This window comes from Anser anser (genome assembly GCF_964211835.1).
Source record: "Anser anser genome assembly, chromosome: 1".
Taxonomy (NCBI): domain Eukaryota; kingdom Metazoa; phylum Chordata; class Aves; order Anseriformes; family Anatidae; genus Anser; species Anser anser.
In genome coordinates this window covers 126,986,036-127,007,591 of record NC_139720.1, presented here as the reverse complement: position 1 = coordinate 127,007,591, position 21,556 = coordinate 126,986,036, and the positions used below count along the sequence as shown (strand labels likewise).

General features: G+C 38.2%; 1 protein-coding gene across 2 annotated transcripts in view; it reads left to right on the top strand.

Annotated features, from left to right (window-relative positions):
• The window catches only part of PHEX (phosphate regulating endopeptidase X-linked), a 102,820-nt gene that overhangs the window by 62,895 nt on the left and 18,369 nt on the right, over positions 1–21,556 (top strand). For both annotated transcript variants that reach the window (XM_083832413.1, XM_083832412.1), the window contains 3 exons: positions 2,680–2,757; positions 4,506–4,609; positions 11,269–11,327. In XM_083832413.1, the coding sequence (XP_083688539.1) occupies positions 2,680–2,757; positions 4,506–4,609; positions 11,269–11,327 (241 nt within the window). The remainder of the gene's footprint in view (positions 1–2,679; positions 2,758–4,505; positions 4,610–11,268; positions 11,328–21,556) is intronic.

Below are 21,556 nucleotides of genomic sequence, written 5' to 3'. Positions count from 1 at the left end.
GGGCTGAAAACTGTCATTTCCATGATGCTGCTCTCACTGGGCTGCTTGGAAGACACTGAGATGGATGTGGCAGATATTCCACAATTACCCCAAAATGTCCATGTGGTGAAGAGGAGATGGGCATATTGTGGTCCTGACCACACAGCTAACACTGTGGGTCTGAGGACAGGGCCCATGTTCCACACCTTTCAGCAAAGAAGCACTGCTAGACCTAGGCTGGCTTTGTAGTCTTCTGCATTTACAGCCAGTGAGGTGTGAATGCTTTTTGCTTTCATTTGGAAGGCAGCCTAGGAGGTAAGAGTGTTTTTAAAGTATATAATGTAGCTAAAAAAAAAAAAAAAAAAAGTTCTTTTATGTGCTAAAATATCAACAATTTTTGATTGACACTGTACTAGCTAAATCATGAGTGAAATGACATTGTACTAACACAGTAAATCCTTGCTTTTTCTTTAAAAATCATTGTTGGATTTTTGCAAGTTGCAGTATAAATTGCTTTTAAAGGAATTACTCTATCATATAAGTTGATTAAATAGATATAAAATCTAAAGTGTTAAGGGACTCAATTAAGTAAATTCAACACAGAGGCTACTTTAAGCAATTCAGATGATGGCTGGAACACATGCAGATCATTTGAGATTCACTGAACTTGCTTAAGCAGCTGACTGAGTAGAAACTAAATCTGATGAGTTTTACTCCACTTTATCTAGAGCAGGGTAACGACTAGGACTGAAGCACTGGAAATAGAAAAGAAAATTTTCCAGTCCCCTGAAAAAGTTCAGTCAGCTGGACCTGACAGCACCATGAGCAACAAAAAATAGATGCTCTTGATTATATACAAACTTGCAGATGAACTGTGCTCCGCTCCCTTTCCTTTTTTTCTCCCCAGGCATTTGAAATATCTTGATATCTTGAAAGGCTGCTGTACCTTCTGGAAAACTGAGAGAACATTCTGTTGAGAGTTAATTTGGCTCACTTCATATTTCCTCTTCAGCACTTGTCTTTTCTTTTTTTTCTCCCCCCACTAGGGATATTTGCATGACAATGGGATCTTTCTTGCTTAAGAGTTCATCTGCTCCTGCTGCTAATTTCCCACCTGAAGTTGTAATTTTCTATTTGAGACATCATAATTATCTCAACTGCAATTAATTGTGATGTCACAAATGGAGGATTATGACTTTGGGTTGGAAATGAGATTGAAAAATAGAAGGAGTTTCGAGTAGCAAAGAGGTCTTTCTTCTTGAAAAATAAAAGAGGAGACAAAATAATTTTGGTTAAACTAAGGCAATCCCCTATCAGCTTCCTTCTTACAGTTGTGGAATAACAATTTCAGTTCTTGCTGTCTGTGATCTTCATACAAAGCCCTGTTGTTTGAGATGCTCTGGAGGGGGAGAAGAGGGCAAGGATTTTACTGTGGAGGAAGGGGAACCTTCCCTTGAACAAACACCCCATGCAGCAAGAGAGAAATAGAAATCAGGGGGCCTCCAGAGAGGTCTGGGGTCTGCTGGCAGACAGAATGTAGGGTTGGTATGGCTGTAGTCGGTTCAAAGGCCCATCAATTTGTTGCATCTCATATCTTGCAATATACACTTGGATTTAAGCATTTCCGTTTGAAGGACAGTATTTCCAGAAGAGTTATTTTTGAGGCATGAGGATAATTCCAAAAGCTTAAGGAGAAGTTATGTTCAGCTTCCCAAAAACATACAAAGTACGATCTTTGTGCTACCCTGGTCCATCATGGCTTTAAGTTATTCTAAGGCTTTGTCATATTTTACTTCTTTCTATGTCACCCTTTCCTTTTGTATCCTCTTGCTTTTCTTTTTGAAATGTGTTGTTTCCACAGTGATGCTGGGTGTCTGGGTGGCCTGCTGCTGTTTTTTGTGAGGACGTTGCTAAGGTTGTTTATATCCTCATACTATGATTTATGAAGTGGCAATACTCATCTACAGTTACTATCAATCCACACCAGCATGTTTACAACGATTTCACATAAACAATGGGACCAGTTCATGACTGAAAAACAAAAAAACAAAGTCAATGGAAAGTGAAGTGTCTTATTTAACACCTTTAAATTTTAGGGAAAGGGGAAAGACTGTGAAGCAAAGGGATAAAAGTGGAGAACAATATAAAGGTCAGCTATGGGGTTTTAGGGAAGTACAGTGTCCTTCAGAAAAGTGTGCACCTGGCCTCAAGTGTAAATGGAAGTGACCCTCAATGGAAACACGACAGTTTGCCCTTTCAGGGATGCAGGGTCAGCCATATCTCTGAACTAAATCAATTTAACAGTTGGATGTGTACCGTGCCATAGCAAAATGGGTCATTTCCTGGTGTCTTTTGGAAAACATTATAAAAGGAACCATTTGACCATTTGATTATCTCAAAAACTGGTAGGAAAGATTTTTGTGCTCACATTGCTGTAATTCTGCAAAAACTCTGCAGGTGTCAACAGACCAACCGTGATAATCTGGCAACAGAATCTAGACCCTCCACACTGTGATGTGAAACTCATTTGTGGCACCAAATTTACCTTGTAGGCAAGTTGGTTTGAAATTGAATTAGGATGCCTTCAGGGAGGCATAATAATATGCAGTGGGAAAAGAATGGGGAAAAAAGTGTCATACATTGAGCAATGGTTATGTCTGCCAATGTTTTATTTTCTTTTTCTTTTTTTCTTTTTCAAAGGCAAAAGCAGTTATGGCAAAAGTGGGTTATCCCCAGTTTATAATGAATGACACATATATTAATGAAGACATCAAAACAGTAAGTGTTAGACTTGTATCTTTCTTCTTTTACATATTGTGACCATTCTTTGCTTTGTTTCACCCTTGTCTAAAACCAAAGCTCCTTAGTTTTACCCGCATCTGGAGTTCTGCTTGCCTGCTTATTTTTAAACATTGAATTAAGTATGCTAGCTCTAGTGTCTAAAGTGTCAATGTTAACATGTCTAAGTGAGATGGCCTCCAGGCCTGCTGGGAGTGAAATTGGCCTGGATGCAAAGAACCTCCCCGCTATTAAACATTTTTAAGGTTAAAAGTACCAGATATATTTTTTTTATTTACATATAAAAACAGAAGAAAACAAAACCATTTCTCCTCAAAGTAATGGCCTCCAGAAAAACGAATGCATATTTCCTCTGAATTATCACAATTGATGATGCCTGTATAGACTCTACCCCCTTTCTCCAGGCTACAAATTTTATTTATGCTTGTTTCTCATCATACCTGGAGGCCCTAACCACTGTACAGCCCTACTGTTACAGAAGCTGGACAAGGATACTGTGGAGGCTTCCTTCCTGACATGGTATCCATTCAGCCTAACTACAGCAGGAAGGAAGATGATAAAGAATAAGATATTTTGTTATTTTTCAAAGAGGTAACTGGTGTGTATGTGGAAAATTGTATTACTGCAAGTCGTGGGCAAAGTAGAACCACAAATTCGATCCTGAACCATTAAAATCCAAGTAGTGATAGAGTCACTATGCCAGAAAACAGGAAACTGCACTAAAAGGAGGCATGATTAATTGAGAAACCTTTGAAGAACTAGCTCTACAAGCTTACTCCTTCCTTGTTCATGGAAGAGTGGCGCGAGACAGTGCTGTGAATCCAGTGTAATGAGATGAAGGAAGTGACCAACATTACCACTTAGGGTATGAAGTTACTTGCCCAGATAATGGTAATGTCTAGCAAAAACCTCTTGTTAATCACAGTGGCAAAACCCAGTTAAATTTGAAATATAACTTTTCTTATATTCTTTTTATAATTTTGTGATCTGAAATATAATCTGAAATGTAACTCACAAGTCCTGGGATTACTTGAAACTCTTGGCAGGGATATAATCTGGATTTATAAAACATTAACATCCCTTTTTCTTGCATGTTTGGTTGTGGGGAGTGTTGCTAATAGATTTGGAGGCGTATGGGAATGTGGAGCCATACGTCTGTAAGTGTTTAATGTGAGGAATGGTAAAAAATGGCAGCAGAATCCTCCAAGGGCACATAGTACAAAGTATTTATAATGAAATGCAAAGCAAGCTGAAAAACAAGAGGCTTTGTTACAGTTTTGAAAGCAGTTTTAAAATGGACTTTTAGAAACAGGGATAGACCTATTTCCATATGGAAAAGAGTCTGCCTTAACAATAGCCATAGAAACATGCAGTCTACAATTTCTCTTTGGGTACTTCTGAATTCCTCAGTTTCTCTCTGCACAGGCAAGAGCTTTCCACCAGCCCCTTGCAAAGATCCTTTCACCCTTCATTTTTTAACTTACATCAATACTTATTAAAAAATATTTATTCCTCCTACCAAATGCGGAAATTTTACTTAGTTTGATAATGACTAAAAAAATTATGCAGTTATTTTGTTTAAATTAAAAGTTCTGATTGTTTTATGTCAGCATTTTATTTTATTTTATTTTATTTTATTTTATTTTATTTTATTTTATTTTATTTATTTTATTATTATTTTTATTCCTTGGACATGTTTTAAAAATATCTATGCTTTACCTATACAGCTGAAATTTACAGAAAGTGACTATTTTGGCAATGTATTACAAACTCGCAAATACGCAGCCCAGTCTGATTTCTACTGGCTTAGAAAAGAAGTTCCAAAAACAGAGTGAGTAGACAAAAGACAAATTTTCATAATCTTTTAACAATGTTTTAAATTACATTATTTAATTTATACAATTTATGTTGTAATAGAATTATACACACAGCAACATTTTATAATAAAAAAGCCTATGGGCAACAAAACAAAACAACAACAAAAAAACCCACAGTTATTCAGGAACTCCTGGGGATATTTTTATCTTAAAAATACTCTTTTCATTAAGTTCTAGGTACCCCTGTTCCGATGCACAATAAACATATTCTGGCAGTTTAAACTTTTAATCTAATGAAAAAAAAAAGAACTAGTTGAATCTCAATTGAAACTGGATTATGTCTCTTGGTCACAGAATTTGGAATGGTACAGCAGAGATTTATGAAATACTTTTTCTATTAATGGAGTCATTATCAAGAGATAATATTATTAATGATAGCAATAAGCGTTGTTAGTTACCTGCTGTTGATTGCAGTGATACAGCCTAAGACATGATTTAATTTACATATGTTATATTTTATTTGTAAACCTGAGAGTACATATTGTGTCACTTATAGTCATCAAATACATAAAAGAATCAGTCTCTTTTCTTACTGGTGGGTAATCAAATCCTTAAAATGCAAATTATAACCTAAACAGAACTTAATTACTCTAATCACGCTACTTAAAAATGACTCCTTCTGCACAGAGCCTTTGAAATCAGTGCTGCTACTTAGCTCCTGTGATGCTATTTCCTTATGGTTCCAGAAATTCCTTCTCATACTGAACTGTACCTTGTTTCAAGGATGGCTCTGCATTGTCCGTGAGGTAGGAAGAGGGTGCCAGCAGGGCAGTTGCAGCCCGTGCTTGGTTAGAATTTCATAGTTTGGCTGCATATTTTCAGGGGGTTATTTATAGCTTCATTTTAATGATGAGTTAACCTAAGCTCATTACACCTTTTTCTGACATTGCAATGGTTAATCCCAGTGAAACATAATGCTTGCCTCTCCACAGAAATTGTAATCAGCAGCCCTCATCCTGTGAGCAAAGTTGAGGCAGCACTAACACAGACCAAGTAGACTGCTGGCAGGAATGAAAATGCCCCCTGCAGGGAAATTAATGGGCAGGTAGTCCCTGAATACACACCTCAAGGGCTGTCACCTCTGAGAACTGTCACTTCATGTGGGTACGCTTCAAAAACTTGAAGGTTTTACCCTACTGACCACTACAAGATTGACTACTTTCTCTTCCTTGTCTTTGCCCTTTTATTTTGAGGATTACTTAACAGCAGTCTCCTCATCACCTTTGTCTTGCCCTTAAGTAGATCTATTCCAGTCTGCTTTTGCACTTTCCTTTGCTTAAAAAAATAGGAAGATAAACAGGTCTAGTGTCCATATGTGGTCACAAAGTAGCTCATCCACAGGAGGTGGAGTAAAAAGGAAAAAATGACCCCTTCTGTACTGGCTGCTGCATAAGAGAGGAGATGGGAACCTCTGGTGGGTTTACTGTCCCCATGTGTGCATACATATAGGGCAGGGGACAGACCCTTCCAGCTTCACTCTGCGCAGCTCACTGGGGAACAGTCTGGCTTGGGGCATCCCAACCTGATTTTCAATATGTTTTCTCTGTCAGCACAACTATATGCTCTGTTCCCTGCGGGGCTGGGGGTAAACCTGTCTGAGCCCTCAGCCATGGTTTTTCCTCTTGGGGGATTATTCTGCCTCTGCACCTGCTCAGGGATAGAAAAGGGATCTGAAGGTGGTATCCCTTACACTGGCCACTGTTGCTGTGTCAGCTGAGGACTACCAAGGCACAGAAAGCGATTGTCACCTGTAGTAAAAATACCATCCTGTGTTTTAATTTATTATAATATACAAATAATTCCCACCAGTCTGAGGCATGTCAAGGATGGTCTTAAATGCATTAGTGTTTGCCACATTTTGGCTATCAGAACACTGCATTCTGAGGCTTTTACTTCTCTTTTTTCTTTCTTTCTTTTCTTTCTCTGTTTATTTATTTATTTATTTATTTATTAAACTTTTATCTGTCACTGAACTCCACAGATCATTGGCCTACACTGAAGCTTGGCACTGTGTTAATAGAGAATTACCCTTGGGGGTTTGTTTCCATTTTCTTTGTTTTTACTTTTCTTTAGTTCAGTAGCTTCTAGCAAAATATTTATATTTAGAGATATATATTAAAAGATGGTCCATGCTGTGGACTGATAAAGATAAATAAGAAAACAAGTATATAAGAAAATAAGTTATCACATAGTACTGTAATATTACTCCCAAATGTGAAACACTATATTCATTTAGCAGATGGTGCAGATTTCTCAGCAATATTATTTCAATCTGGACTCACTTTCATCAGCATAGTCAACTATATGGAAAAACAACGTGCTAGTTCACTTGAAACACCAGGGAAACACTATCAGGGGACAGAGGAGCTGAGAGGTACAAGACAAAGGAGTTTGATAAAGCAAGAGGAATGTGGATAAGAAAGTGGAAATAGTTATTCTGGGGATTCAACGGTTTTGTAATCTAAGAAACAGAAACAATCCCCCAAACCAGGAGTATTTATCAAAATTCATTGTCCTGTGTTTTGCTCCCTCCTGACCTAGCTGTTGTCTGGTTTACAGCAAAAAGGGAGTGTTGTGATATGACAAGGGGTAATGGCTTTAAAATAAAAGAGGGTAGATTTAGATTAGATATCGGGATGAAATTCTTCACTGTGAGGGTAGTGAGGCACTGGAACAGGTTTCCCAGAGAAGCTGTGGATGCCCCATCCCTGGAGTTATTCAAGGCCAGGCTGGATGGGGCTTTGGGCAACCTGGTCTGGTGGGAGGTGTCCCTGGCAGGTATCGGAACTGGGTGATCTTTAAGGTCCCTTCCAACCCTTTTGTGATTCTATGATTCTGTGAAAAGTAGTAGGGAGGGCATCATGTGCGATGCTGATCACGCCATGGATGGGAGGAATGCACCTGGAAACCTTTCACACCCAGATGGTGCTGAGGAGCTGTGACTTGATACTGGGGTCCCCAGGGGCCTGGTTCCCCTGCAGTCACCACAGCCACAGGAGGTGCACTTTGCAGTCTTCAAACAACAACAACAACAACAACAAAAACACAATTTTTACTTGGGACACTGCACATCAAGTTCTGCTCCATCTAAGTGTTTCCTCTAACTCAAAAAGTTGAGAGAACAAATTGCAACTTCAGTTCATGCTTTGTGGAGAATTAAAGAAATAAGCTTTTCCTTGTATTGTAATCGTTCCCAGTCAACACTTTTCATGACTGCCGTTGTAGCACACTATGCTTTTAACTCAGGAAGTAAGATATGGTGGAGATAGCTGTAACACAAACCTATTAGAGCATCTGCCTCACTTGTTATCTCAGTACAAGATTTTCTTTCCAAGAGATATCAAACTTAAAAGTATCAAGTCCACAGCTTTATGTTTTGACTGCTGCAGTAGTTGATAGGTAACGTTTTACACTCAGGTATTCCTCTTTCACATGCTACTAAGAAATAGAAACAGAAGAAACAATTCTAGTTTTATTATTTAGTCTGTAATTAAAGGGAGCTTAGATTTTGTTATGCTTGTCTTTTTTTTCTTTTTTTTTCTTTTTTTTCTTTTTTTTTTTTTCTGTCCTGATAGTGAGTCAAATACACTGACATTGTAACCAGATCTAGAGCAAATGACCAACCAGACTTCAAACAGGAATGTGAGAGCTATTTCTAAATTTGCTTCACCTTAAAATTTAACATTGACAGCTATTTATTATAGCTCTTCATATAGTAATTTGATATATTATTAGTTAAGGTCTGTCACTGAAGACTCAATCATTTCAAGGCACTCACTGAAAGAGGCTGACAAATGTGAGGTGAAGTTGTTCATCTAGTCTGAATAGAAGCAGTCTCAGTTATTTCTGTTCTTTTGTGGAAAATGCTTTCTAAATCTTTCTGAGAGTGGCTTGCAATGGTACAACAAAATGCTGGAGTGCAAATATGCTCCTTGCCAGAGTCTCTAAACGTCAAATATAAAATTCAGCAGTATACACTGCTTGTCACCAGAAAACTCTTTTCTTTGTGACTCCTTGTTACAGCTACTAAGTCTTCTCTTTCTATCTGCTTAAAAGTATAACAAATTTCATACTGGGTTTTTCTTGAGGCCTTGTTGTGAAAAAGTGACTTAGAAAGAACATAGTTCAGTTTTACAATGAGAAAATTGAGACTGCTATTGGTGTCTGGTTTATACTAAGCTCAGAAGACAAGATGGGCTCTGCTGTTGCAGTGGTAGATCATGAAGAAAGGAGTAGCAACAGGACAGAGAGGTTGTGATGAGACTCAGCAGCTTGTCTACAAGCGATGAGGTAACTTCTTAGGCATGAAAGTGTGGCCAGCAGTGGTGCGGTGTTGGTTGCTCTCAGGCCAAATGAGGTGTTTCTGTTATGACAAATACGTGCATCGCTATGGTTAGCTCCTCACCCAGAAAAAGATGTGAAAACTTGTGCTGTTAGAGAGGCATTGATTGTACTTGAGGAACTCTTTAACCACTGCTTGTGGTGTTTCCCATCAAGAGCTGGTTGCAGTGAGCTCAGTGTGGCCCTGGGAGCGCAACAGCAAAGAGGATGGGGAAGAGAGCAAAGTACATTAGTCTGTTTTGAAGTGTAAGTTATCTGCCTCAGGCCTTTAATCCTGTGTCTGGAAATGAGGGAGCCCTGCAAGACACACACTGTAAGAAGGATTTGTAAAAAGGGAGTTGTTTGTTGTTTGGAAGCCTTTTTCATGCTTAGAAGTTGCTGTTCAAGAGAATAGAAAGGATGTTTTAAGTGGAGCAAACCCACAGGGTGAGGTAGGAGTTGCAATGCTATGTGTCTATTCAAACTTCCAGTAAAATCCAAATTATAGTGTTGAGCATTTCAAGTGGGTCCCTCCAGGGTTGTCTCCTTGTCAAAGAGAGACAGAGTCCTTCAGAGCTACTGCTAAGCTGGGAGAGCAGTATCACTGCACAAGTGGCTGGCTTGAATCCTTCAAAATATTTCGGCTCATCAGTGATGTCAACAAATGTGAAAATAAAATGTGGTCAATTAGAGCCCCTAATTTTTTTTCTTTATCCCTTCACCATAAGCATTCTTTCTTCAGTTTTCCGTTATCTCACTATGTTATCTCTTGCATTTCATGCCTTTATTACAGAGGAAACAGAAAACACCAAAATAAACAACCTCCCCCTACTCCTCCCATTCAGCATCTCCTAATAAACAAAAGTGGGAGAATTATCTGTGGCAATTAGAGAGTATAATGTGATGGATGGTTTAGACATTTACAAGACATCACTCTTGGCTTTCCTTGGTTACTTTTTCTAGTTACTGCATTATAAAATAAGCTGTTCAGCTTTGAACATGAGAGAAGCAGATAAACTTATTGATAAAAGACAGAATGCTGCCATCATAAACCTCTCCCCTTTGTTACATGGTCTATGTGAGGACATCAACTGTCAGAACAACAGTCAGGCTCTGCAGATAACTCCTTCATTTGATGATGCTATTTTAAAACACAAATCATGCTCTTGAATGTCACCGGCATCACACATTTTCCATGTTCTGATAGATCTTCCTTTGTCTTACTCCTTGTTTTGCAGTTGCCATCTTTTCTCTTTGAAAGGAATTTTCCAAAGCAATTGCATTATTTTTATTGCTTTCAGGATTTATAAAGCTTCTGAGTAATGTGTTGCTAAAGAAATCAGGATTTTCCTTTTTTGGATGCTTATTACAGTTGTTTCTAATTTATTATGAATTAGCTACAAATTCTCATCATCTTTATTAATTACTTCAATTTTTTCTCAGTTCATTATAAAAGCATAAGGTGAAATCTTGAACTCACTGAAGTCAGAATTTCCTCAGAGGGGTTTTGGATCTTGCTGAAACTTATTGAGATTTTTCCACTCGTATGGGTGAAACCACTGCCAATATAGATGAGCTTAGGCTAAGGAGATTCATAAATCCTATTTGCACTTCAAATCTAGGTTCCTGGAAGTATGAGAAATCTAAACACGAGAAGAAATGGTAATATTCCTTGTAAAATTTGTTTTGCTTTAAGGATGTCCATTTGTTTATGGGCACACTGATGCTCACTGAGTAGAGTACAGAGTGTGAAGCTGTTTATTTCAAATTTAGGTTCCCAGAAAGGACCTACCCATGTTGTTAACATCATCCTAATCATACAAGTGCCTGTTCAGCAAAGAGTCTGAAGCCACTTCAGTCATTTCAAAATGCTCTCTAGTTTCAAGAGGGAGTTTCTCTGCACATGGTTGAAAGACAGGTATAATAAAATCTTATAGAGTTTTCACAGCTGCTATCAGTGTTGCACCTCTGTTGGGTGAAGTCAGGACTTCAGTTTGTCAGCTTGGAAGACCTCACAAGCACTAATGTCACTTAGAAATACAACAGATTAGGTAATAGGAAACTTAACAATCACTCTTGTTGAACAATCATTGAGTAAGTGCACTTAAAGTAAAGCCATTAAACAATAGACTTCGATGTTCCAGAAACTGTGAGCTGAACTGGAGAAATAATTTAATGTATCCTCGGTCTTTTACATTTTTCTTTCCACTGAGTGAACTTTTAATCTTTGCTTATTCTATTCATAAAGTTGTTTTAGTGTACTGACAGATGATTGCTTTTGCTCTTACTACAGGTGGTTTACCAGCCCAACTACTGTCAATGCTTTTTATAGTGCATCTACCAATCAAATCAGTGAGTATCTGACTTCTGAGCCTGTTTTTAAAATGTCTGTTTGGCAAATGTTACATTAAGCTTCAGAAAATATCTGTACAGTTTGTGTGTGTGTGACTGTATATTGGGGAGAAGAAAATCAGAAGTGCAAACATAACTTAAACATAATTTATCTGTGAGGCATTTTAGTTAGAGGATAGTTCTGGAAAAGCAAGGGCTCCAACAAATCTGAATTACTGTTGCTTAGTGAATTACCCTGAGTAAACTGAGTTGCAGTAACTGCTTGTGTGTAGTCTGTCCATTGCAAATATGAACAAAAATGTTAGCTTAAATCACTTTTACTAAAGTTTATACTACTGTTTCTATTTTCTGTTTGCTGTAGCAAAAACATGTGCACATATACCCCCATAAATATGCACTAACACTTTAAGTGACAGCAATTCAGTTTGCTAGTATTAATAGATATGTAGCAAAAACCATGGTTATAGGAGATTGTGACTTAAAAAATAAAATAAAAATGGTGTCCGGCAGATTTGTTCAATACCTTACAAGGACAAGAAGCGGTATCTGTAGGTAACTTAAAACTCTTGCCTGTATAGTATGATGAAATTTTCTTGTATGTAGAGTGCCACCTGTCTTGCACTAATTTTAGTTCCTTGTTGTTTCTAGTGAGTATAAATCCTGGTTTGGTAAAATTGTTGAGATTTTCCAAAGATACGTATGGGTTTGGATGTTTGCTCCAATTGCCTTAATGGGACTTTGCATGCAAAATTTCTAACTGGTTTTAAAAGTCTATACCAGTATTTCTGTGGATAATAGTGTTATCTTTGCCCTGACACTTCTCTTCGTTGCTATTAGCTTTGCAAGTTAAATCAGCCATTCCAGTTTTATGCCGCCAGGGCCTGGAAGGCTGAGTGCTGCAACCTCTGTGATCTGGGTCCCCAGAGACAGGCTTGTCAAAAATCACTGAGTGACTCCCCCGCTTTCTCCTGAATCCCTTTTGATCGAATAGAAAAACAATTTTTGAAAGGCCCAGAATGAATGTTTCTCGCTGAAGAGGTTACAGCAGAGGACAGGCGATCTGGGTCTGCTGGTATCTGCTCTTGCCTATTTCTGTAAATAATTTCTTGCCACCAAATCTAAATTCTTTTGTATCTAAGTGAGCTCATTTGTAAAGCAAGTATGATAATTAGGTGGGTCTTTTGACTAAAATTAGTTCTAGAGCTAGACTGCTCCACTTTAATTAGAAATCTGCCATCATTAAGCAGCCACATTTTTGTTGATCATTGGAGTGTATGCTTGAGGCAGGTTTCACCAGGTTGATCAGAGCTCTAAAGTACATCTGAAAAACGACATCTGGTTTTCCCACTAAACTGAGCACAGGCCCCCGCTGCTCTTTCAGATGTATTGTGTGGACAGAGAGGAAGCTCAGTCAGTGCAAAATGAGAGCTGTTGCTGTTACATCTTCTTTAATATTGGGTCTTTTCAAGTTCCAGCTGCATTCAGCTCTCCTAGCCTCTCCGCCAGGGCACATTAGAGAAAGCTGCAATGGAGAGGCTGGAGCTACTGAAGCTGAATTGTGCACTCACTGTGTCTAAGTGTCACGAAGCAGAGGGCTGTCAAATGTAACCTATCCGTCATGGGTATAGGGGCGGTTGTGTTTTGTATCTCAACTGCTGACCGTCTTGTATTGCTGGCATTTGACCTAGAAATTTGGATAGTGCTGCTCACTGTCCTTTTAAGACAAGCAAGCTCCTAAGAGCAAAAGGGTTTAGGTGGTTCTTTCTGAACAAAATCCTGTTCTACCTGTGAGTGAGAGAGTTACACATGTAACCTCACACTCAAAATGATGTGCAAAAGGAGAAGAGGCTTGATGAAAGGCACAGCACAAAATGATCTTCCATTGCTGACTTCCATCAATGTGCTTTGCAGGGAATGTGGCCCCTGTGACATGTGCAGGGAACGTGCTCAGGTCTGAAGCTGCTGATAAATATTTGTCATATTGCTACTGAGTTCCCAGTAATGCTGCTGGGAACGAACTGTACCGTGTTAGACCAAACTTTGCAATCCCAAGCATACTCCTGCTGTGGGCTGTATCTCTGGGCAAATCTCACACACAGGAATTATTGCCTTACTGCTCTATAGCTATGTTTTCAGTAGTAATCACAGCAAGTTCTGCAGGGGCTGGGGATGTGCTACAAAACGTGTGTCCTTTTCAAAGGTGTAGTTAAACAACAGAAAAAAAGTTCTACAAAACAGAATGTCAAAATTCTACAAATAAGAACGTAATTTGAGAATAAAAATGAGCATGAGCTCTAGAAGGTTAAATGTAAAGTTGTGGTATAACAAGCCCACACAGATTGGAGGAGCAACTTTCTAAGAATATAAGAACTAATAATAAAACTTTTTTTTTTTTTTCCAAATACACTGAAAAAGGACAGTCTTTAAGACATAAAAATAATACAATTCTCTGTGTTGGAAGAGTTTGGAAGGTTCTTATCCTCAAGCTTTTTCTTATGGAAATTAAGTCCCAAGAAGTGTCTCACACATAGTGTTAATAGAAGATGCTTTAGAAGAAATTCATAAAGTGTATTGGAACAAATATAAGCACCAGATAATATTCACTCAGATATTCCAAAGGAACTTAGAAGTTGCCAACCAACCAGCCTTGGTATGTTATCACTTGCACCATCCATGGCATGGGAAGAATGGGTATGGCAAATGTCAAATCTTTTTTTCTCGAAGAGCATCCAGAGGGATATAATTATATGCAGTATTCTAGCACCTATGTGAAGAAAACTGACCATAACAAAGACAAGAATGAGTAAATATGTGAAATAATGGGGAAGAGTCAAAGTGACTTGTTCTTTGCTCTCTTTTAGAAAAAAAAAATCACGCTTCCTTAGTCTAATAGTTTTTTTTTTTTTTTTTTTTTTTTTTTTTTTTTGTAATTCAGCATGTAAGTGAACTTGATATGTTACGTTTATTTCCGTGGAACACTTTTCATGAAGTTCTTTCCCAATACTATTAATTGGAATTTGTCAGGAGACAGGAAAGAATATCCTTTCAGAAATTAATGACTAATCAGAGATGAGAAAAGGAGATAGGAACAAATTCATTGTTTTCAGAATAGTTGGAGGGGTGTGTTACCAAAGGATCTGTGCTGGTCACTCTGTTAGCAGATGATCAGAAAAAGAGGGTGTTCTGTCTTGAACAAAGGCATAGTTTTAGATCCAGGAGGATAAACTCTGTTTCAAGAGGACATGTCCCTCATCTACTGATTGCTGGAAGGTCAAAAGTTGTATTAATGGAAGAACTACCTCACAGATAGATGCCCAATGCTCTTTCCACTGATATCTACAGGTCACTGCTACAGAGAGGAGAATGGGTTAGGTCGGCTCTTTATCTTCTTGATTGTTCTTGCTCTTCAGTACACAAACTAGAATTTAGTGTGTTCAAGGCCCATCTATTTATTCTCTTGGTAAATGCATTTACTAAGAAGGAGTATTTGGGAAAACTGAATTCTAAAATGTATAAAGCAAATTCTTTCTGGAAAGCAGCTGCTACATTAGCGGGAAAAGACTTGGTTTTAAAGTTGATTCTAAAAATTAAGAACACTCAATTTGGAAACAGAAATGTACTGTGTGATATTATCAGCTTAACCACAGCAACTCCAAACTCGATTAGTCACTGAAGGTTTCATGAAACAATTTAGAGAAAAGGCATCATCTGTGCCTTGATCTGTGGACTCTGAAAAGGAGTTGTCATCAGGTACCTGCAGAAGTGGAGGGGAACATGGTGGTCCTTGATCACTTCTTAACTTTAGGAAGATGCCTTTTCTTTCTGCACCCATAGCACAGGGAAGTCTCTGGCATTCTCCCAGTGAAAGGTCTATAAATTCTCCTGTCACTGTAGTCTGTATTGCTCGCTTAAGTGTTAAACAAGAAATTGCTAGAATCTCCATGCAAGTCCATGCAATCTTCATATAAGGGAAATTCGTTACTGTTTTTAGTGGCATCTTGACTACTGAATTGCTTGCAAGAAAAGACTTTTCTTCACTAAAAGTGAAAATTAATAGACAATAGAAACTAGATGATTAAAAAAATGGCTGGATTTGGGAGAATAAAGCAAAACTTCAATGTGCATATATTGTAATGAATTCTGCTCTGCTTCAGTGCAAACATCCTTTATGGCTGCTATTACTTCATTTAATTTTCATTAGTAAATTATCAATTGCTCAAATGGACAACAATTCTGTTAATTTTTCCAAAAAAGAAGTAAGTATCAAGGTAAGATGTGCTGCAAAAAGCAAATTTATTAATTATGGTGTATAAAATTTATCTTATTAAAGTTGGCTCCTGATGATCTCTATACTTGAGTTTTATTTATTTCCTGTTTTTTCTTTTTTTTTCCATGCTTCAAAGCATCTTAGATTAACAACCATGCATCTTTACAATGGTTATTAATCACTTTTAAATTCTAATTGGATTTTTCTTAGTATTTGCTAGTCAATTTCTGTTCAATTATAGGTACTTAACAAGGATAACAGGTACATATAATTGTCTTTAGATGCTACATATGTGTCTAAGCACACTTCATATAACCTAAGCAGCATGAATACCATCTTTTTAAATTATGATCACTGGAATACAAAAACACTTTCCAAAAGAGACTTTATTTTAATGAGCTCTAGAGCAGCCAACAAGTACGTGATGAAAATAGATACAAGTGATGAACAAAGTATGCTAGCATAATTCTCTTCAAGAAAAGGTTTTATTTCATTACAACACTAAAATATTGGCCCTTGAATGTGTGAAGGGTAGAAGGGAACTGCTCATTAGACATTTGGTGTGTTTAATTTTCTTTCCAAGTGTCAATATATTTGCCTCTAGAATATGTCAAAAAAGTAATATCTGTGGGTTGTGAACAGTAATGAAAAGTGGATTTACAGTGAACTGAGGCAACTATAAGCAACACACTCAATGAGGTATGAGCTTGAATAGATGTATTGGATAATTAACTCCTGTTGATGTTATCTCTGTAAGTTTATACCTATGCTTCTTCTAAGTCATTTTTGCTTGTACTGCAGTTCTCTAGAAAGTCGAGAGGCCTCTTTTGAGAGCGGCTTCATTACATGCTACAGGAAGAAGATATAATCTAAAATAGAATTTTAAAATTATGTTCGAATTAGCATCCATAGAGAAAACTACAGATGAGAGCTTATATTAGGCAGTAAGTATCATCTTTACAGAAAGTGGCATGCAGATATTGATGCTGGCAGCTGGCTGATGCTGTGAGTTGCAAAGGAGAACTCTTATCTCACCAGGAGCCAGGCAAGCACTGGCAAACAGCACATGGTGCCGTGGCTGGGGAAGGACCAGGGGACTCCTCGTAGCAGCACTTTCTCTTCCCTTAAGAACTGGACTAATTGGAAGGTTATTGATGAAGTAGTTTCAAGTGCTCCATTAGTTTCCAGGAGGTTAATGAACATAACAGATTTGGACTGAATACTTTCTGAGCCCTGTTATTAAGTAAGCTTTAAGTGTTCTTAAGTGAGCACTCGTTTTCATTTTTTCCTGTTTACTAATGGACAGTATTCTCTTTTATTTACTTACAGTTATAGGTGAGATGATACATGATCCTTACACACATTTTTCTATTTCTTCTTCCTAAAATTCTTATGTATAAATGTTTAAAATAGGAGGATTTTTTCCGTGTGCTTTTCCTTTTATCTGGGGAATCTAGAGAGTTGTTGTCTTCAGAAAATAAAGCTTAAAATTTATTGTAAAAACATGTTTCTTAATCCCTCAGCACACTTATTCATTAGCTTGTCACAAACCATCATGCATTTCTCCTCACTGTGCCCCACTGAGGTTCTCTCTGTTTCATGAGCAGCAAAGACCCTCTTTTGTAAGGTGAAATGGAAACTGAGCCAAGAATTGAACCAAAAGTTGCTGAGTCCTCTGCTTTAAGACCATAATTTCTCTTTATCTGTTAATTAATGTATTCACTACGACTCAGAAAGTTAAGCTTTGTATTCGTGCACAGTCTGAAACAGTTACTGTGCCTCACACAATTTATATTTTCCATCCTTATTGTCTGCAGGATAGAACTTGAAATAAGGTGTAGGGTTCAGGTCAATGTTACGACAGAGTGATCCTAATTGCCTTCATATAGGTAGATCAAAGCTGTCTGGGATTCTTTGCAGCATCTAGTACATCGTCATATCTTGCAGATCTGAGACCCTGGAGACAGGAGAACTCATTCCATTGGGAGTGGCACTTCATGTCCCAGGCAGGACATGCAAAGGCACCTCAAATGGCACTGGGAAGAGATTCAGTTATCCAAACAACTTAAAGTCTATAGAGCCATTTTAAAGAAATGTATCCTGCCCTTCACGCAGCTTTTAGATAACTAAACAACATCCTCATAGTTTTCAAGTTTAATTTCTTACATGAATTCAAAATCCTTTGCTTACTGACCAGAAATTAGTCTTCTGCTTATGTCTTATCCATTTAAAATTCTAAATATGAATTGGTTCAATGACACTTGAAAACAGGTTGCATTTTTTAAAGACATCTGTAAATAGCCAGTACGACAATCAGCAGAGTACCCTGTAAGTCACACAGCTTAGCACAGATGTCTCCCACATCTGCTATTTATGTGGTGGATTCACTAGCCTGTCAGAAGTTGCTTTAAACAAACCAGCTAATTATTGGAAATTGTAAATGCACTGACTTCGAATGAGGCTTTACTAGATCTTGTCTTAGTTAAAAATATCATGCAATGTAAATGAACTACGGAATTAGAATTCATATTGAGATTTGAACTCCAAGTTTCCTTATGACATGTTCAGGCATCTCACCTGTTTTTTGTTTACTTCATCCATTATTAGTTTACATAGTTACAGTGAACTATTAGATGAAATGTCATTGTTTGTGTCTCTCTGGAAAAGTAGCTTTATTCCCCTGAGTTTCAGGGTGTTCATCTGCAAAATGTGTATAATAACATGGTATCAGCTGGTAAATTGATTCATTAATTGCAGTAAAGCCACTGTAAAACTAAAAAGAGAAAAGAAAAAAAAGAGAGAGAGAGAGGGAAAAAAAAGGCAAAAAAAAAAAAGAAAAAAAATGTGTTTCAAACTTGAAATACACTCCAACAAATTTCGTAGCATCTTGCTGGGGAAAGAGGCTTAAAATTGATGCAATGGATAAAATGAAGCTGGATGCTTTCAATTAAGTTAAAAGTAGTTCTCTGCAGGTGAAGAGTGCTGTCAGAGCTTCAAGATCAGCATAAATTCAGAGTGAAATATTTAAAGTAAGCCAGATGTGCATCACTGGTTGAAATGCTCCTGTGTTCCAGAGCAGTAAGATAAGAGGAAAGTTCAGCAAAAAGTCACTGTCCAAGAGTGTGGGCGTAGGGGTCAGGAAAGTCAAAGACTACCTGGAGATGAATCTGGTGCAGGATGTGAAGGGCTGTCAGAAAGGTTTCTGCAGGTGTATTAGCATCAACAGAAAGTCTAGGGAAAATGTGGACACACTGCTGAATGTTTCAGGGGACCTGGTGACAAATGACACTATGAAGACTGAGGTACTCAATGCCTTCTTTGCTTTAGTCTTTACTGGTAAAACAGACTTTCAGAAATCCCAGGCCCTTGAGATCAAAGGGAAAGTCTAGAGCAAACAGTCTTATCCTCATTGGAGGATGAGCAGATTGTGAAATATATAAACAGAACTGGACAGACACAAGTCCGTGATCTGATAAGGCAAACTTGTTAGCTGAAGGAGATGGCTGATGCCATTTCAAGGCCACTCCTATTTATTTTTGAAAGGTTGTGGGGAGGTTGCTGAGGACTGGAAGAAAGCAAATGTCACTCCTGTCTTCAAAAAGGACAAGAGTCAGGGAGCTACAGGCTGGCTAGCCTCACTTCAGTCCCTGTGTATGTGATGGGGTTTAAAGTAGAGATCCAGGAAACCATTTCCTTCACTAACCCAATAACCTTCTATCATCATCTTGGGGATGAGGGTAGAGCTGTGCATGTGATTTATCTTGACTTGAGCAAGACTTTCCACACTGTCTCCTACAATATTCTCAAAGACAAATTGATGAAGTAAAGACTACATAAGCAGACATTCATAAGCAGACTGAAAACTGGTGGAACTGCTGGACTCAGAAGGCTGTAATCATAGCTGCTGGGCTTTAAAGGGTTGTGATCAGTGGCACAAAGTCCATCTGGAGGATGACCCAGCTCATACATCTTGCCTTCTCTAAAATGCTTGGATGTACAGTACTAATGCTGTTCTCTGATAGCTTGAACTCAGATGTCCACAAATCTCCAGTGCTCTCATGTCATCTTACACCAGTGTCCATCTCAGAATGATGTTGCAGTCTTGCAATGTTGCTACAAAAGTAGGTAGGACATAAGAAAGTAGGCCAGGCAGATTCAGCAAGTCCAGGTCATACCTATGGCAAAGGGATTTGTCTGGGGGTCTGTAATAAGAGAGCACAGTTTTCTTTCTGTGTGCTGCTGATGAGTATGGTTCCAAGCCAGCACTAGCGGTAAACTGTACACATAACTGACAGAGAGGTTTTCAGCCTATATCCCTCTTCTTGGACCATGTAGAGGGAGGAAGAATGTAAAGATGCACTAAAGGCTAAATTTGTGGTGAAGTGCTAGCTGTAAGTACCTACTCATTGCCTGTATCCATTCTTTAAGATGTGAAACTGAAGTCTGCCTGACTTACTTCTCCAGATCAGTGCTTTTCTCGCTTGAACTCCAGTGGCATATAAATAATCTTATTAGTATTTATTGCTTCTGCAGCCTACTATGAGCTCTCTGAGTTTTGTCATTAATTCTTTTAGGTGCAATATGCCAAGCAAGCAAGCAAGAAACAGGCTTCAGAAGGGAATTGCCTAACTCAGGGGATTCAAAACAGCACAGAATAAGAAACTGTCAGGTGATCTATCTCATGTTATAATTTTGAGAAGATTCTAGGTCTAGGACATTGTTTTCCTTGTTTCCTCCAAGGACAATCTTTTTGACACTTGCCTTAGGGAGACATTGTTTCTAGAGGGATGCCCTGTGTTGCCAGCTCCAAAGCTGTTCCTTGTATCCTAGTACTGTTGCAATACTGGGCAAGCACCCTTCATCATTTAGTATCACTAATCTCTGGAGGATAGGACACCTCCACTTTATTAGCTGCTCAGGAATCACTTTTAAAACTAGATAATAATTTTATTGAACAAAAACACCCTATTGGGTTCCATGAGTTTTCCATAAATGGGTCTTAGATCAGTGACTCACTTTGGCCTGAAAATACTTCCTAAGCTTGCTTTGGTGCATTTGAACTACAAAGGTGTTTCACACAGCACAAGCAGAAATCACTCTTTAAACAAGCTCCATTATTTGGCATGTCTTATCTAAAATGGATCCTGACTTAGAGTAAAATAATTTTCAACCTGTTGAATTGACTCATGGTTGGAGCTTCTTCCCATTCTTTCACATAATGAGTGGTAACTTTATCTCATGGCTTAACTCACACCTGACTGTTTCAGCACTGTCACATGAAGGCAACTTTAGATTATATTACTTAGATGGGTGAACCTGAGTGAATCTTTGCATCTAGTTTACTGAAAAAAATGCATGTATACCTCTACTGGAGCACAGACAAGTGCAAATTCACTATAGAAGCGCACACATAAGCAAAGTAATTTCTTCTGCTTACAAGATCTTGATAGCATCTCGGTGTGCTAGCAGCTACATGGCTGTGTGCCAGGGTTGTGTGACCACTAGACATGATTTCTTCATTCTGTCCACAGTTCCTCTCATCTGCTGCTGGGGGAAAGGATCATTCAGGGTTAGTCGACCCTAACATTTATTTTATTAAATGATATCTTTGGCATGTCCAAAAGTCTTTTCTGAAGTTTTGAACTTGGAAGGAAGCATGCAATGTAGTTCAGGGTAGATTTCCAACTCTTAGTACCTTATGGTGCTTAGCACACAAAGTTGATTACAACATATAGCAGTCACAAAATGCATGTGAACAGGACACTGAAGGTTCAGGTGTCATGTCAACCAACCTGCTGGAACATTGCATGCTCTAATGTGGAATGGGGGAGTGCCATTTACTTACATCAATGTGCCACAGTCCAGCCCAGGGATAATTCTGTTGGCCTCTGTATATTTTGGACCGGGCGCTAATGGATGGATTTGTTCCTCTGTAAACTTATCAGACTTTTTTTAGGAAGAA